Below are 17,132 nucleotides of genomic sequence, written 5' to 3' on the forward strand. Positions count from 1 at the left end.
TAGGTATAGAAAAATAATATATAACATAATTTATTATTTCATATTCGTTTTACAGATACATTGACAACGACGGCGCGATTTATTTACATGACATATCACAGCAAGATACCTTGGAATTAATCCGTAAAGCTCTAGATGTTCGTTTTAAGCATCCAGATCCAAAAGCTAAGTATGTTAAATGGACAGTGGGCGAACCCTGTATCGCTCTATACTTTTTAGACAACCGTTTTTACAGGGGAAAAGTATTAGAAGTTTACAATGAAACTTCTAGTTGTTTGATACACTACGTTGATTACGGAAATGAAGAGATATGCAGTTTTGAAAATTTAAGAAAAAGTATAGTTTTATACCAAATACCAATACAGGCGCACAAATGCATCCTAAATCGCATTCGACCTATTAGAGATCAATGGGACAGACAGACTTTAGATTATATACATAAATCAATAGTCGAGAAACAATGTTACGTTAAAATCAGTGGAGAGCCTGTAGGCGATCTTATTCCTATAGAGCTTAAATTCGACAAACTTTGGATAAATGATCACCTTGTCGATTTCGAGATGGCGGTTTACACTGATGGATCTAAGGCTGTCGTTCGAAAATTTGCACCGAAAGTAAAGGAAACGCCAAAACTAGAGCTTAGCTTGGAATCTGATTCAGGACCAGATTACATAATCGAGTGTGAAGATCCTTCAGATCAGAGTAGTGATTCACAAAATGATTTTCACATGAAATCTTTCGAAGGTAAAGATTGGAATTTGATTATGGCCGAAGACGATATAAATACAATAAGTGGTAGTTTTATATCATATTCACCATTTACGGAAACAGAATTCAAGTGCAACATTACAGTTCTTAATGAATCAAAAATGTTAGAGTTGAGCGTAATACACGATGATGAAATCAATAAACTATACAATGCTATGTTTGAAGAGATACAAATGGAAAATAATAATATGAACGCTCTAAATGGAATATTTGAAAACAAAGCTTGCTTAGCTTTGTTCCCCGATGATCTAAAGTGGTATAGAGCACTCATTCTACAATATAGTGAAGCCAAAAATCGTATCAAAGTAAAATATATTGACTATGGTAACATAGAAGTTGTATCTCTTGCAGATGTAAGAGAAATCAGTGAGAAATATACAAGGCTGCCGCCAGCAACGATAACTGTTACTTTACATGGTGTTAAACCTAATCCTAAGTTAGATAATAAAGTATTATTCGAGTATTACGCAGATACATTCCTTGATAAACAACCTTTTCATGCCAAAGTGATTGACTCTACCAGTAAAATACCAAGTGCGGAACTTAGAGATGATACTGGAAAATTAGTTTACGAAAAACTTATTAAAGAAAATGTACTTTTACTATGTGATTAAATGATTTTCGTTCTTTGATTATTCTTATCTTTAAAATCATAAGTTTGTTGTCTTAAGCTAAAATATAGTTTGTTTCTTTTTAGTGATTGTTAATTTGGTATTGACAAAATAAATATTTTTTCCATAATAATCTTTTATTTTAGTAAATACAATAATGTAACTTAATGTTACGTTACAATATTCTTAAGATCTTACATATTTGATCAATTTAAAATAGAACAAAAAATAAAATAAAAAAAGTTTCAAGTTATGATGTTCTTTTAGGACAAATTGCTACTAAGCGCAGTGGAGCTCCAGTACCCATAGCAATCTTCATTGGCAATATCAATGCAGTACAACCGTATTCTGTAAACAAAAAACCATATTTTTAATAACGATTAAAATCACATTTAAAAAATCATTTATATTTTTTGAATGTTTACACGAATTTCACTCATGAATGAAACAACTTTTTTGGATTTTATCCCGCTATATTAAGTTTTGTAGATGTCCGACGAATGAGTGAGTTCCGTGACTATGGTTGCTGTAAAGTATCCGAAACGCCGTGCATCTAAAAACAATAAACCGGGATAAAATCCAAAAAATTTATTCATTGTAATGAAAAAGTCATTGTACGGGTTACCGCGCATTCAGCAGTAAACTTCTTTAGTTTAGTTTACTTCTTGCGAAACTGTTTTGCATAATATACCTTAGATTTCCGTACTGCACATATTACGTCTGTACTTCTGCCTATCACTTCAGCCTATCGCAGTCCACTGCTGGACATAGGCCTCCCCAATTTTGCGCTAAACATTATGGCGCGAACTCATGTTTTTTGCCCATAGTCACCACGCTGGGCGGGGCTGGGGTTGGCGACCGTAGGGATGGCTTTGTCGCGCCGAAGACGGTGCTGCCCGACTTTGGCCTGGTATTTAAAAGCCACCAGTTAGATGGTTATCCCGCCATCGCTTGGCATTATAACTTCCAAGGTGACAGTGAAACTGTGTTATCATATCTTAGTCGCGTCTTACGACATCAACGGAAAGAGCTATATTCCTTACTGCCGTAACCACGCAGGAAGTTTTGCCTATATATACTTACGAATATCTCAATTTAGTGTTAGATCGGCTCATTGGATTTAGTTTACCTCACTGACCTTCCCTCCTATGTCATCTCCCACTCAAATATAAACTGTACACATTACACACATATATCGACACCTAATATGAAGAATATTGTATCTGATTTTATTAAGTTTCAGAAGAGCGTTTTATAATTTTTTGCGTTTAAAAAGTGTTCAAGTGATATTGAATTAAGCCGCAGCCGTAATGAAGTAATTGTTTTATTATTAATTTTTGCGTTCTGTAGTATGAACTTGAACACGTTGTTATACATCAAATGAAAAGCGGTCAAGTTACAGTGATTAAGAATACGATTCTTTGGGTTTAAAAACATTGTATGAACAGTTCCAATAATGTAGGGACTAGTGATGTGCCGGATCATCAAAAATGTATATCCGCCGATACGGATCCGGATACAGATATTTAGTGTCAAGATCCGCGGATACGGACACGGATCTTTATTTAATCAGTTAATAGGTGTCAGCGAGTGACCTTGAAATGATAGTTAACGTCACGCCCGCCACAACGACGGGCAGGACAGGTTTCGACTTTGATTGCGCGCATATTAGTAGGGACATGGCTTTATGAAGTATATACAGTGAACGAAAATGTAATTAGAGTTACTGAACGACTGAAATAACGACTGAGAGTTCTTTTTCGAATTATATTAACTATAATAAAATAAAGTAAAAATATTTATCATCATTAATTAAAATGAAAGAATGAATTTTTTTTGTTTTTTTTTTTACGCGAGAAAACCCATCTTGGATGCCCTCCGGCGCAGGGGCTTGAGCTTTGTTCGTCACTATCGGTTGAAATGTTATCATTTAAAATTCTACAGTATCCGAATGAGGTAAATTGAGATAAAATATTTTGTATTGTTCAGGTATTGCACCTGTATTACAAAGTGACATGAGATTTTGGGATTTAACTTTTGAAATGTTAAGTGGTCTTATAAGCTAAAGGTATTTAATGTCCCACAGAGAATTTAGGGATTTGGTGTTAGATTTGCGCCTAGTTCTCGCAGATACCTTACTCTCCAAATCAATTGTAGGTACTGTACCTGTAATCTTAAAAATTATATTGAAAATTCAAAATATTTGGGAATTAACTATGTTAATGTGCTGAATTTTTGAACACATTACTTTTTTATTTTATTTTTTTTGTCGATTTCCCAATGAAGTATTAGGGTAAGGAGATATTTTGAATCGAAAATATCCTTTTGCATAACTTTCTTCCATATGAATGGTTTTCCTGTCGTTTTTACACATTGAATTTACCACTGTTGTGGAATATAAATTGTTTGGTTTTTTTTTGTTCTTTTAGTGCATTCATAGAGTCTCCCTCCGACTGCGAGTGTCCCATCTCAAAGAAATTTTGAGTAATAAGTTTTGGGTGCGTAAACATACATTAGGAATATACTTCTATTACTGTTCTTCCCGCCACAACAATTGAATCGGTGATTGTTAAAACCCCACAAGTAACACTTTTTTTTTAATTAATTTTTTTTCATTTTTGTATCCCTTGTCTGTGGTCAAATTTAGAATGAGTATTTTAACAACACAACTGCAGTCAAATCAGTACAAAAAAACCATCGTCAAAATGCCGTTGATTGTTAAAACAACATAACTTTTTCAAATATGTTGTTTTGACACTCAAGTTGGCAACATCGTCACTTCGCGCGCACAAATTAAAAAAAGTAGATAGGATCTATTCATTGAGGCAAATCATGAAAATTATTATTAGTAGCTCTCCATCAAAATTTCTTGTCCATCTTGTACAACCAAGTGACATAATCAACTTTAAAATATGGTGGAAGACATGGTTTAAAAAATCTTGTTTGTCAGAATGTTCATATGGGAGAAATGTGCCCAAAACTCAAAAGATAAATTTTTTTATCTCAAAGTATTCTCATTTCATCCACACAGCAGATAATCCTGGAAATATTAAAGCATTGGAATATATTGACAATATAATGAATGCTTTAAACTTCCATTTGAGAATGTCCAAAAAAAGTTGTTTGCATGAACAGCTCACCTTTTTTTTTTATATCAATAGGTCGGCAAACAAGCGTACGGCTCACCTGATGGTAAGCGATTACCGTAGCTTATAGACGCCTGCAACACCAGAAGCATCGCAAGTGCGTTGCCGACCCCAATCCCCAATCCCACCAGGAGCTCTGGTCACCTTACTCACCAACAGAAACACAATACTGCTTGAAAACAGTATTATTTTGCTGTGATCTTCTGTAAGGTCGAGGTACTACCCCAGTCGGGCTGCTCCATATTTAGAGCAGGGAATTCCTGCTGTGCCCTACCTCAGTTGAACCCTTCCCATCAACCTTGCTTATTCAACAAAAAAGCCAATAAACTTTAATAAAATTGGGGATGTAAGAAAATTAATACCCTATGTTCCTATAAAGTACAAAGAATTTTATGAAGATCTCCTACAATGGCCCACTACTAATTTAGAATGTACAAATGACATGGAAAGTGATTGCGAGTAACTGTTAGTGTGTTTATGTGCAAAATTTAAAGGTATTTCAATAAAATTAATAAGTAATCTGCTGTGTTTCATTAACTTTTCTTGCTTTAACTGCCTTGATTTATTTCAGTTGTGTGTTAAAACAAAACATGTAACACGTTGATTGTAAAAACAACACAAGTGAAAAAAAAATGTTTAAAATTAGTATACTAAACAAATTTAAAAATTTAAAAAAAGTAAGCTATGGCTAGGTATATAAAAGAACTATAACATATAGCAATTATAAATATTTATATACAGTATATTATATTTAAATAAATAGATTTTAGTCTCTCCTGAAAAATTTACTCAAAGTTACTTGTGGGGTTTTAACAATTGCTAAATCAATTAGAATAAAACCTGAACTCGTCACACATTCGGATGCTTTTAACCTTATATAGTCTAAAATTACACTGCATACCTATTTCTTTTGGCCCTTTTTCCCCACTGTTTCGTCCTACAAATAACAAACAGTATCCCTGTGCTTTTCGTAAGTCTTATATAGGAAAAATTATAGACTAAAAATTTTCTGATTTTAATGGTATTAGTTATTACTATGTTACTGTGTTCAAACAAGACCAATATTATCGATTTCATTTTTTCGTAACCAAAAATACGATATTTTCTTAGCAGAAATCTGGATTATACTTTTGAATTAAAATGAAATTTTTTAATCATTTAAAAATCGTTCTAGTGCTCGTATAAATACGGTTTCCAGATCGAAAGATACATTTTTTCTCGGTATTTTGATGGTATAGTTAGAAAACATTGTTTCTTTAGTTACAATATCGATAATGTGTCGATATTTTCTTATATAAAAGTTTGATATTAAAATCATTCATATTAGTGTTTTGAAACCTTACCAGGCACAGGTAAATCTAACTTCACATTTTCGACATTAAACAAGCCAGCATTGGCAAAGATTTTATGTACGGGAAAGTCGGTAGCTGAACCTTTGTCTACTGATGCAGTATCTACACCGATTCCTACTACATTTTTATGCGATGATGTTATCCATTCGGCCACTTCTTCACTCATGCCTAAAAATAAATGAATAAATAACTTATAACATACACAAACTAGTAAGAGACTTAACTAGTAACTAAAGTTAGAAAGTACATACGAATACCGATTAGTAAATTTATATCCCCTGAACGTAGTTTATCTACCCAACATACCGGTAGGCAAGAGCGAGAAACTTACTGTTAACAATAAGAGACTAGGGTTTGTTTCACCAGTTGTGGATAACGCTATTTGACGGATCACGATACAAACCACGGTCTAGCCTAATTTCAACGGTGAGAGATTAGTACGATAATGTTATAACTTTTCGTTCGTTTCAACGCCGCTGTACGTCGCTATTATCACTCAGTGCGGTCACGGTGCGGTGGTGACCTTCATTGTAATTGGTTATATTGAGTGACGTTTCATTGTATTGGTTATATTGGCTGACTTTTCACTGTAATTGGTTATATTTTAAAACATAGACGTGTGATAAAAAAGAGACAAAATGCTATTCTGTCTTCATTACACAGCACACTAAGCGATCGTCATACCTCTGGCGGCTTTTAACCATTAAGCCCACGTAAGAACCCACACCATTGTAGTTTCCCGACCTATGTATAAGACCGTGATACAAATAGACTTTGCCAGCAAGAGGTAGAGGCCATTAGGACCTATTTTTCCTCAATTTATAAACTGCAACTTTATAATTATTATATATGCCAATAGAAATATCTTATAAATATAGAAGAATTGATTGATGGCAAAAAAGTATAATCAAAACCTTTTTACAGTCGGATACTGTCAACCGTCAAATCACATTATTCACAGCTGGTGAAACAGGCCCTATTAACTCAGTCAATTTGTACTCTAAAGGGTCACTACTGCGAAAGTTTTGGGGTAGTTCTGATTTATTTCATTCTATATGTACTTTGGGGTGCTGAAGCAGAATCTGAGATTTGTGGACAAAATTCGTGACACAACATTGAAAAAAATCGCAAAAAAAGCAAAATAAAACTGCTTTTTTTTAGGTTTTTGCGCAAAACTCGAAAACTATTAAATTTTAGTAAATTCTCTGCAAAACTCACTTTGTACGTTCCAAAACATTATTTTTTATTAGAATGCTGTTACAGTCGACTCTCGTTAATTCGAAACTCTAGAGACCCGAAAAATATAACGAATTATCGAGTGTTTAAAATATAAAATGGTTCGAAATTTTTGAGAGTAAATAAATAAAACTTCTAATTATTAAGTGTTGATCAATTACCTATTACATACAAATTTATTAACTGCTATTCTTTAACAATCACAAAAGTTACCTTTCTTCTCACCTCCCTCTACTTTTTCGATTAACTTCTTCTCAGCAATCGTCGAGCATTTATACTTTTTAACCGGCTTCCAAAAAAGGAGGAGGTTCTCAATTCGACTGTATTATTTTTTTTTTATGTATGTTACATCAGAACTTTTGACCGGGTGGACCGATTTCGACAAATTTTGTTTTAATCGAAAGGTGGTGTGTGTCAATTGGTCCCATTTAAATTTATTTAAGATCTAACAACTACTTTTCGAGCTATATCTAATAACGCGTTTTTACTTGACGCTTTTTTCGTCGAGCTACGTTGTATTATACCGCATAACTTTCTACTAGGTGTACCGATTTTGATAATTCTTTTTTTGTTAGAAAAAGGATATTCCTAGTTTGGTACCGTAATAAGGAAACCAGGATCTGATGATGGGATCTCGGAGAAATCGAGGGAAACTCTCGAAAATCCGCAATAACTTTTTACTGGGTATACCGATTTTGATAATTTTTAATTTAATCGAAAGCTGGTGTTTATCATGTGGTCACATATAAATTTTATCGAGATCTGATAACTACTTTTTGAGTAATCTTTGATAACGCGTAGTTACTTGACTATTTTTTCGTCGATCTACGTTGTATTACTCGTCGATGTAATTGAAGTCGGTTTTTTTTCGTTTACGAGCAAACACAATTATTAGGACTCATAACTAATACAAACTTTTAATGTGTAGGTATACAACGAAAGAGTAACAGTAATATAACTAAAAAACCAATTCGTGCGGAATTGTGTGTCAAACTAATCATAATAAAAACAAAGACTCGTGGATGATACATGTAGATATGTACAAGTTTGAACTTGTCTCGGAATGTACTCGAAATGTACAAGCTTTCTATTTCTTTCTTTTTGCAAATTTGAATTGTCGAGTGTTTGACGCCGATGAGTTCGAATTAGCGCGTTGTTTTGTTACGTAGCAATGGTTTTTTCGTTCGAATTACTCTCTGAACTCGTGATGAACTTTAATTATAGAGAGGTTCGAATTACCGATGGTTTGAATTAAAGAGAGTCGACTGTATGCGATAAATTTCGCCTAGTTTACTGCACAAGTAATTAAAAAGAAAAACAAGGATCGAAGTTATTAAAATTCACTATAAAAAAAGGTAGGACTCTAACAAAATAAAACTTAAAATATCGTTACTTATCATTACAGCCTATACAGTCCACTGCTGGACATAGGCCTCCACAAGTTTACGCCAAAAATAACGTGAACTCATGTGTTTTGCCCATAGTCACCACGCTGGGCAGGCGGGTTGGTGACCGCAGTACTGGCTTTGTCGCGCCGAAGACGCTGCTGCCCGTCTTCGGCCTGTGTATTTCAAAGCCAGCAGTTGGATGGTTATCCCGCCACCGGTCGGCTTTTTAAGTTCCAAGGTGGTAGCGGAACTGTGTTATCCCTTAGTCGCCTTTTACGACACCCACGAAAAGAGAGGGGGTGGCTATATTCTTTAGTACCGTAGCCACACAGTACACGTTACTTATGATCATATATTAATACTATTACAAATTTAATAATATAATTCATAAGTTTATATTGTACGTACCTGGAAAGTTAAATGTATTATTCTTCGTCATGCCTAAATATTTCGTTTTGTCGTTTATAAACTTACTCCAACCATATTTAAACACTATTAAGCAAGGTTTTCCCATATTATCGTTAAGTCTGTAATCCAAATCATGCATGTTCAATTCGAAATTTGGGTCTTCATTAACTTTTGAACTTACGTCGACTATTATAACTGAAACCAAAGAATACAAAAAACGTATATAGTAGTTAGATATCATAGATCGAAAATTCAGAAGGCTACCTCAAATGCATAAGTAAGAAAGTACAATATACAAAGCAATATTCTATCGCTAATGATGATGCGGATTTATATATTGTAAGTTGAATTAAAACTTGATGAATGTTATTTTTTTTATATTTACAATATATAAGTAAATAGGGATAAGACTTAATTTTTTCTATTCAAAATATTTACTAATTTATGCAATTTGAATACTTTTCAAATAAAATTATCAATTGATGGGCATAAATATTAAAAACTTACGTGGTACAATCAATTTTTCTAGAGGTATATCTCCTATATGTTTGCCGTCTGCTTTAAAATGATATGGTGCATCCATATGTGTCCCACCATGCTCACCAGCCGCAAAATCATTCATTGCAAACCTTTATGTCAAAATAAACAGAGCAAATGTAAGTACCTACCTCTATTATTTTACATTTAATTCTAGTATGTTGTAATACCAGAATACCTGTGTATTGTTGTGTATTGATAAATTGTAGTGGTACGAGATCCCACTGCAAGTTAGTGCATGCATCGAGGTTTTGCTGAGAACCAAATTTTATGTACCCATATTTATGATTAGGAGAATATATATCAACCAGGTTGCCTCTCAAAATGTGGCCGCCAGTATTTTTAATTAAATGTTTGTTAATTGATTTTTGTTAAAAAATTTCGTTCATTTGTTTTTTAAATAAAATATCGTCTACATCACGGCAATATATCTAAACATTCTGAAAAATCACGGTTGCCGTTGTGCACCTGGCCGCACTAGTCCATTGTAATGTTACAATTTAAGCACCGAATATTGCATATTTTAGAGGACGCCATTTTTTTTTTGGTACATGTGTCGGGGGTCAATGGAAGCTTAACCTCAAGTTTGTGGGGTCGCCACCCTCGTCCCCCGGCCGCCATTTTGGAAAAAGGTTGAAAATACTTTTTTCGCGATATCTCGGAAACTATACCTACGTCTTACAAAAATTCGAAAAGACATAATTTGTAGCAAATTGTTTTGCCTATGCATATGTTTATATAACTTTTTGCCCTAAATTAAAAATTAAAGAAGTCATAAGCAAAAAAGTGAGCTTTTTTGCTCTATAACTTTTTTATGTACATTTTACAAATAAATTACTTCAGACCAATCTTGTAGATCATCTTTTGAGAAAAAAAAATCCTGTAATTTTTTTTATTTCATTAATTTAAAAGGCTGTTACGGCGATCCAAAGTTGACCGGGTTCGTCAATGCTCATGTCACCGGATTGGTCAAAACGAAATGTTTAACATATTTTTGTTTTTTTTTTTTTGTTTTTTTATTGTAAATATATTCTTTAAAAAAATTGTTAAATCCGTACAACTTAACATTCATTCCTAACTCTTCCCCGCCACCTATGAGGTGAGTCTGTAGGCGTTTTTTTATACAGGTACGATTTAGATACGTTTATACGTTCATAACGAACATTTATGATTTATATATCAAATTAAATCTAATTTTTTCTATTTATTATTATATATGGTTACCTAATTAAATCTGGCCGCAAATAAGTTTCGATTAAAACAAGAATCATCAAAATTATTTATAAACAATAAATTGCCACTCGTGAACTGCCACTGCCTCTAGTGAATAATACAGGTACCTCACAACATTATACGAATAAACGATAGTTCGAACCGAAAATAACGCCATCTCTCATCAAGACAGCGACGCGTTTGCACCGTTACATAAATCATTTTTAATATATTATCTAATATACTAAATTTATTCTAAAGAATGTTTCATTCTATTATCAGCTCGGTGAAGATCAACAGGTTCGGATCTTAGACTAATATTTTATCTCCGGCTTAATTCAGTCCAGTTGGTATTCCGAGTTTGTTATTGTTTATTATTGTTATTTTTGTGTTTGTTTGTTTAACTGTTTGAATTATCTTGCATTTCTTTGTTCATTTTCATTTAATCAATTGTTTAAAAACATTTAAATTCTAATCAATTGTTCATAATTATTAATTCTTAAAAAATATTAATCAATTGTTTCAATATTAATCAAAATTTTAATCAATTGTTCAAAATTATTAATTATTAAAAAAATTATCTGACTAGCTATGACATGTGAATGCTGTGTCACCTACAAAGGTGCACACATCAGTATTAATTAGCATTATCTATTACAAAAGTCTTATCATGTGTATACTGCTGGTGTCCTATTTAAATAAAATAAAAAAATATAGAGGATCCGGCGGGTCAATCGACGATGGGACTTCACTGACTAGTTCTCAGAAATTTACAAAAATTTTGTCCCCACTGTTTTATGTGTTATTAACATTACGTCATAAGCTTCGTACTTGCTTACAAAAACCGTACAACTATAGCTACACTAACTATGTTATTTAGAAAATGAGAAATGGCAGCTTTCTTATTCAGTCAGCTGAATGTGAATCTTTGAATATCATTCCCTCATCGTGTCCTATTCTTAATATCACAGTCATATAATATCATGGATTTAATTGGTTTTATGTAAATAATTATTTTGGTATTATTAATTCCTTGAAAAATACTTTGTCTTGATCATACTATCCAATTAAATTGAGAAATTTGGGGTCAAGCAGTCAGTAGTGGTAAGGCACTTGCGTAATATGTACCTAGATATTTCATAAGCATTCGTTAAGCCGTAGGTCCCGGTTGTTATCATGTACACCTGATAGCGATCGTTACTCATAGTAAGAAATATATCCGCCAACCCGCATTGGAGCAGCGTGGTGGATTAAGCTCTGATCCTTCTCCTACATGGGGAAAGAGGCCTATGTCCAGTAGTGGGATATTACAGGCTGAAGCGTAGGTAATTCATACAAAAATTTGTTACTGTTATTACGTGAGTAGGTTACTACACGCCGCGCCTGAAGTTATCGGGGTTGATAACTTGATTGAACCCTAGACTTTGACCTTAGTACTTCGATTAAAATCATTATTTTATTGACTTTATGACTTTACTTATAACGAAATGGCTACTACCAATAATAAACCACCAATATAACTAATACCATTCGTATTTTTTTTAGACATTTAATAAGTGGGTACCTACTTATTAAATACGTACTACTATTTATTTTTATACTGGACAAAACTACTTTCTTTCCGTATAAGTTTTAAACAGAGTAGCCCGTAAGTAAGTAGTGGACCAACAGGAAATTGATGATGGGGAATTTCATTAATCTAAGCCTACCTAGTAAAAAAAAAATCTTTAAAATTTCCATATTTTAACTAGTGTGGCAGGCGTCTATGCCTATGCTACGGCTACCGCTTAGAAGCTAGGTCGTATGCAAGTTTGCCGATCTAGTCGTATAAAAAAGGGAGCTTTCTTCTATACCTAGCAAAGGCATGTTACAAGACGAATCCACCAATCAATGAAAAGGAGGAATATAGAAGAAGAGGTCCACCACGTTGCTTCACTGCGGTTTGGGTTATATGTTCCCTAAATTCCTACTAAGAGTAATACTGGCTATCCGGGATCGACAACTTTACGTGCTCACCGAGGCCGAAAACATACATCCATCTCGAAAGGCAATCGAACCTGCAACCGCCGGTAACACGCACCACTATACGTGGTTTTAATTTACTAAGTATTAATATTGTATTAAATTGAATTAAATAATTCTTTGTTTGTGGTCTTTTATCTTTTCTATTAGATTTTTGTCCATAAATCATAATCATTAGATTCAGCAATGCATTGGTTATATCAAAAAGTACGAAAGACCCTATATTATTTATGAATAAATAAAACCTAACTGCATTAAAAATTTAAAATTGAAGGTCTTGCCTTATTAAAGTGTTATTTTACATTAATAGCCGTGACTAGCTGCGATGAATTAAAAAAAATATTGCTCAGTTCGCAGAGTTGCAAAATAAATAAATTTCTAAAATGAAAGTAGCCTAAGTTAATCCTTATTACATCAACTATTTGCCAGTGAAAGGCCTATCAATCAGTGTAACGGTCCAGCCGTTTCAGAGATTATCCGGAACAAACAGACAGACAGACAAAAATTATAAAAAATGTTATTTTGGTATATGCATGGATGTATATCCAATATGTATTTAGTAAAAAGCTGTTATTTTAATATTAGAAACAGACACTCCAATTTTATTTATTTGTATAGATTAATCAGGTATTATAGGTATCTGCAAAAAAAATAAATTAGCCTGATTGGTCGAGCCATAATCGAGTTATGCGCTTAGCAACATTAATTTTTATTTATATATAGATAATACTACTTTTTATCTACTTACGTATATGATACGGGATATTTTTTATATACCTACATTTAATTTATCAAATATGTCAATTGTATAGCTGCAATTAGTGAAATAACTTATATGACGCAAACTTAATCGTAAAATAGGTACATAGCTTGTAGTCTAAAAATTACTCTTATGGAAACATATTTTTACTATAACAAATTTTGATTATTTTTATTTTTTGGGCATTACAGTCGGATTTTTTTTTTATTTTCCTATTATATTACAATAATTATAATTTCTAACGTTATATTAACGACAATCTAGTAGCAGTACACACTTAGGTAGGACAATTGTGTAATATTTTTAATTTGGAAAGGTACAATTGACGTTATATAGGCACCTATACATTTTTATTGTTCAGAAATACTTGATTTTATTTATATAGCGACTTATTATAAAATAAAATTAATATACCTAGTATCTATACAAATAAATAAAATTGGAGTGTCTGTTTATAATATTAAAAGAACCACTTTTTACTAAATGCATATGGATCTATTTCGTTCGCTCCAGCCTGTAATATCCAACTACTGGGCATAAGCCTCTTTCCCCATGTAGGAGAAGGATCAGAGCTTAATCCACACGCTGCTCCAATGCGGGTTGGCGGATATATTCCCTACTATGAGTAACGATCGCTATCAGGTGTACATGATAACAACCGGGACCGACGGCTTAACGTGCTCTCCGAGGCAAGGTGGGGAGACTCACAAGGACTGCACAAACACCCAGACCACGGCAAACACCTGTATGGCCAATACAAATGTTTGTCATGTGCGGGGATCGAACCCGCATCCGCCAGCGCAACAGATACAATCCATGGCTGTAACCGTTGCGCCAACGCGGCGTTATATAATTTATGGGTCCATGAAAAGTGTACGAGTGATGAAAGTACATCAAAAAAGGTTTTATATGTGATGATTAGATTACGTCCGTAATTACCCCTCGTACTGTGGGGTAATCCCGAACCGAAAAATCGAAAATTTATCTATGTTGCTTATTAAAACTTAAGGTTGATTAGTTAAAGTAAACGTTAATTAATAAAAGACATTCGTAACTCAATCTGGTTTTGTTCAATTTCAGTTTTCTCTTAAGTGTGCGTAATTACCCCACTCTCCCCTAATTTGTTTAGATTTTAAGTTACTCATAGTAAGAAATATATCCGCCAACCCGCATTGGAGCAGCGTGGTGGATTAAGCTTTGATCCTTCCCCGACATGGGGAAAGAGGCCTATGCCCAGTAGTGGGATATCGCAGACTGAAGCGTAATCTCCCATAGCGTGTCAGAGCTAACACACAAAGTTATTTTAAATGAATTAGCAGTTACAGCAAAATGAAAATTATAACGAACAACAAACAATAACATTAATATGCGATAAATTAAAACCACGCGCTGGCTTCACTCTGTTGAAAAGACTGGTTTTATGCTGTGTCACTGAAATAATTACATATTACCAGAGAAAACGGGTTGTTCACTAATTAAAAAAACTATGGTATTAAAATGATAAAATAAATACCTTAACCATTATTCGACCATCAGTTTACTGTTACAAGTTAACATAGATCAAATTTGTACAATAAACTTACCAAGATCCATCATCCTGAAAACCAGCAACTTTATTATTAAACATAAATTGCAGTGAATTCATCCAGTATATTGTACTGTTATCAAAGGGATAAGTCAAATCAATGAATTCATAATCTCCGTTCCATAAAACGTCATTGAAATTCGCCGTAATAGTAATAATGAAGAACCCACTAATATAAACTAACACGTCAATTAAGTAAGCCATTTTGCGTCGGACTGCAGATGTTTATTCTTATACACATTATTTAACTAAACCAAGCTACAGACATCAATATAACGCAAATTAAACATATACAGGATAGCCGACAAAATGTACTCACGGAAAAATATAGATCCGGTTTGTTGTGGGGTATCCGAATCACCGCCATGTAAATATGTTCTACGATTTTTTTATAATTTAGGAGTTATGGTTTTTTTTTTTCGATTTTTTGAAGATTGTCGACGAAAAATTTCTAAAAAAAGCAAAATAATTTTTAGACTTTTATTTTTTGCAACTCAATTCGCATGAATTGTACTTTAATGCATAAAATAATCAGCTTCGTAGCTTTGATGAAAGTTATGAAACTGTTAGTCTAAGTAGGGTACTTTATGATTTTTAGTTAGTCTTAAAAATGCGCCAGACTCTCAGCTCAAAAAATAAAAGTCTATAAAGTCTTTTGCTTTTTTTACAAATTTTTTGTCAACAATCCTCAAAAATCGATAAAAAATCAAAACCCCTAAACTACAAAAAAAATCGCGGAACATATTTATATGGGGGTGATTCGGATACAACACAAAATATCGGAACTACATTTTTTTGTGACGTCAATTGACCAGCCAACCTGTATATTAATTACGCTATCGCTACTGTCTATTGTTACTTTTGGACTAATTTGGAACTACTGCTGCCTGTTGTAAATACTTTGTAATGTTTAAAATACTTTAGTCAGGTTACTTTTTAGGTTTCTTTCTGCCGTTATTGGTTGTATTTTACGTGTAATGTATATTTGGTACTTACGTTAATTAGATGATGAATTTTGTTTAATATACCTTTTACACTGTGTGATATATTAGAAAGCAGAAAATAAGTAAACATTAAACTATAAAAGTAAATAATAAACTACCTATTACCTTACTTACCTATACCTAACATTTTTCGTCTGTTTCATTCACAACCCTCTCAATCAACACTTTTGCATACAATTTACCGACGATGCTGAGGAGGCTTATACCACGGTAATTTATGCAGTCCTGCCGTGATTAAGCTCTGATCCTTCTCCTACATGGAAAAAGAGGCCTATGCCCAGTAGTGGGATATTACAGGCTAAAGCGAAGCGATTATGTATGTTTATTATTATATATTTTCTATATGTACTTTATTAAAATATTCTTATTCGCACACCTTGTTTACTTCGTAACTGCAGTTTCGGTTTCGTGTCCTATATACCCAAAGGTTGTCGGAAGAGATCGCTCTCTCAGCGATAAGACCGCTTTTTTACATCTTTCGTTTTATGTTATTATTGATTTATTTATTTTTGTTTATTTTAATGGTGTACAATAAAGAGTATTATTATTATTATTATTCCCGTAGGCGGCATGACAGGCGACTAAAGAATAACACAGTTACAACACACAACTACTACCTACTTGGAACCGTTAAAGCCGACCGTTGGCGGGATAATCATCCAACAACTGAGTTTCAAATATACAGGCCGAAGATGGGCAGCAGCGTCTTCGGTGCGACACAGCCAGCCACGGACACCAACCTGCCTGCCCAGCGTGGTGACTATAGGCAACACACATAAGTTCACACCGTTTTTGGCGCGAACTTGGGGAGGCCTATGTCCAACAGTGGACTACGATAGCCTTCAGGCTATCTTACTATCATATCTACATTTCAGTGTAGCTTTAAGACGCCTGCAACGCCAGAAGTAGCATCGCAAGCGCGTTGCTGATCCTACCACCTATCATCCAACGAGATCTGGTTGTCTGACTCACCATAGGAACTTGATAGCGTTATTATTTAAGGACTTGATTAGTAAATTACTTTATGAATTGTGTTGACTGGTACTGTACACGCCATGTAATGGGTTGACTCAACGTTCTATCCAACGTTAAAATCTTATTAA

At 33.6% G+C, this 17,132-nt stretch overlaps 2 protein-coding genes across 2 annotated transcripts in view; one reads left to right on the forward strand and one right to left on the reverse strand.

Moving 5' to 3' along the window:
- The window catches only part of LOC123658035, a 37,599-nt gene extending 36,090 nt beyond the window's left edge, over positions 1-1,509 (forward strand). Inside the window, exon 23 of the mRNA XM_045593516.1 lies at positions 56-1,509. Within this exon, the coding sequence (XP_045449472.1) occupies positions 56-1,382 (1,327 nt within the window). The 3' untranslated portion in view covers positions 1,383-1,509. The remainder of the gene's footprint in view (positions 1-55) is intronic.
- LOC123657894 (isatin hydrolase-like) lies at positions 1,498-15,238 on the reverse strand. Its single transcript, XM_045593385.1, has 5 exons — positions 15,024-15,238; positions 9,417-9,538; positions 8,910-9,104; positions 5,869-6,045; positions 1,498-1,727 (listed from the first exon to the last, which is right to left on the reverse strand). Exons 1-5 carry the CDS (start codon positions 15,227-15,229, stop codon positions 1,630-1,632), a joined length of 798 nt encoding a protein of 265 aa, XP_045449341.1. The 5' UTR covers positions 15,230-15,238; the 3' UTR covers positions 1,498-1,629.
- Between the last annotated feature and the right edge of the window lie 1,894 nt (positions 15,239-17,132).

The sequence above is a fragment of the Melitaea cinxia genome, chromosome 11 (genome assembly GCF_905220565.1).
Source record: "Melitaea cinxia chromosome 11, ilMelCinx1.1, whole genome shotgun sequence".
NCBI classification, from domain to species: Eukaryota; Metazoa; Arthropoda; class Insecta; order Lepidoptera; family Nymphalidae; genus Melitaea; species Melitaea cinxia.

Excerpts from the sequence above, each read along its gene's own strand:
- LOC123657894 (XM_045593385.1), bottom strand. The coding sequence starts at position 15,229 with ATGGCTTACTTAATTGACGTGTTAGTTTATATTAGTGGGTTCTTCATT. Across the intron at positions 9,539-15,023 it reads TTTCAGGATGATGGATCTTG|GTTTGCAATGAATGATTTTG; the intron begins GTAAGTTTATTG and ends TTTGACATAAAG. Across the intron at positions 6,046-8,909 it reads TAATACATTTAACTTTCCAG|GCATGAGTGAAGAAGTGGCC; the intron begins GTACGTACAATA and ends ATTTATTTTTAG.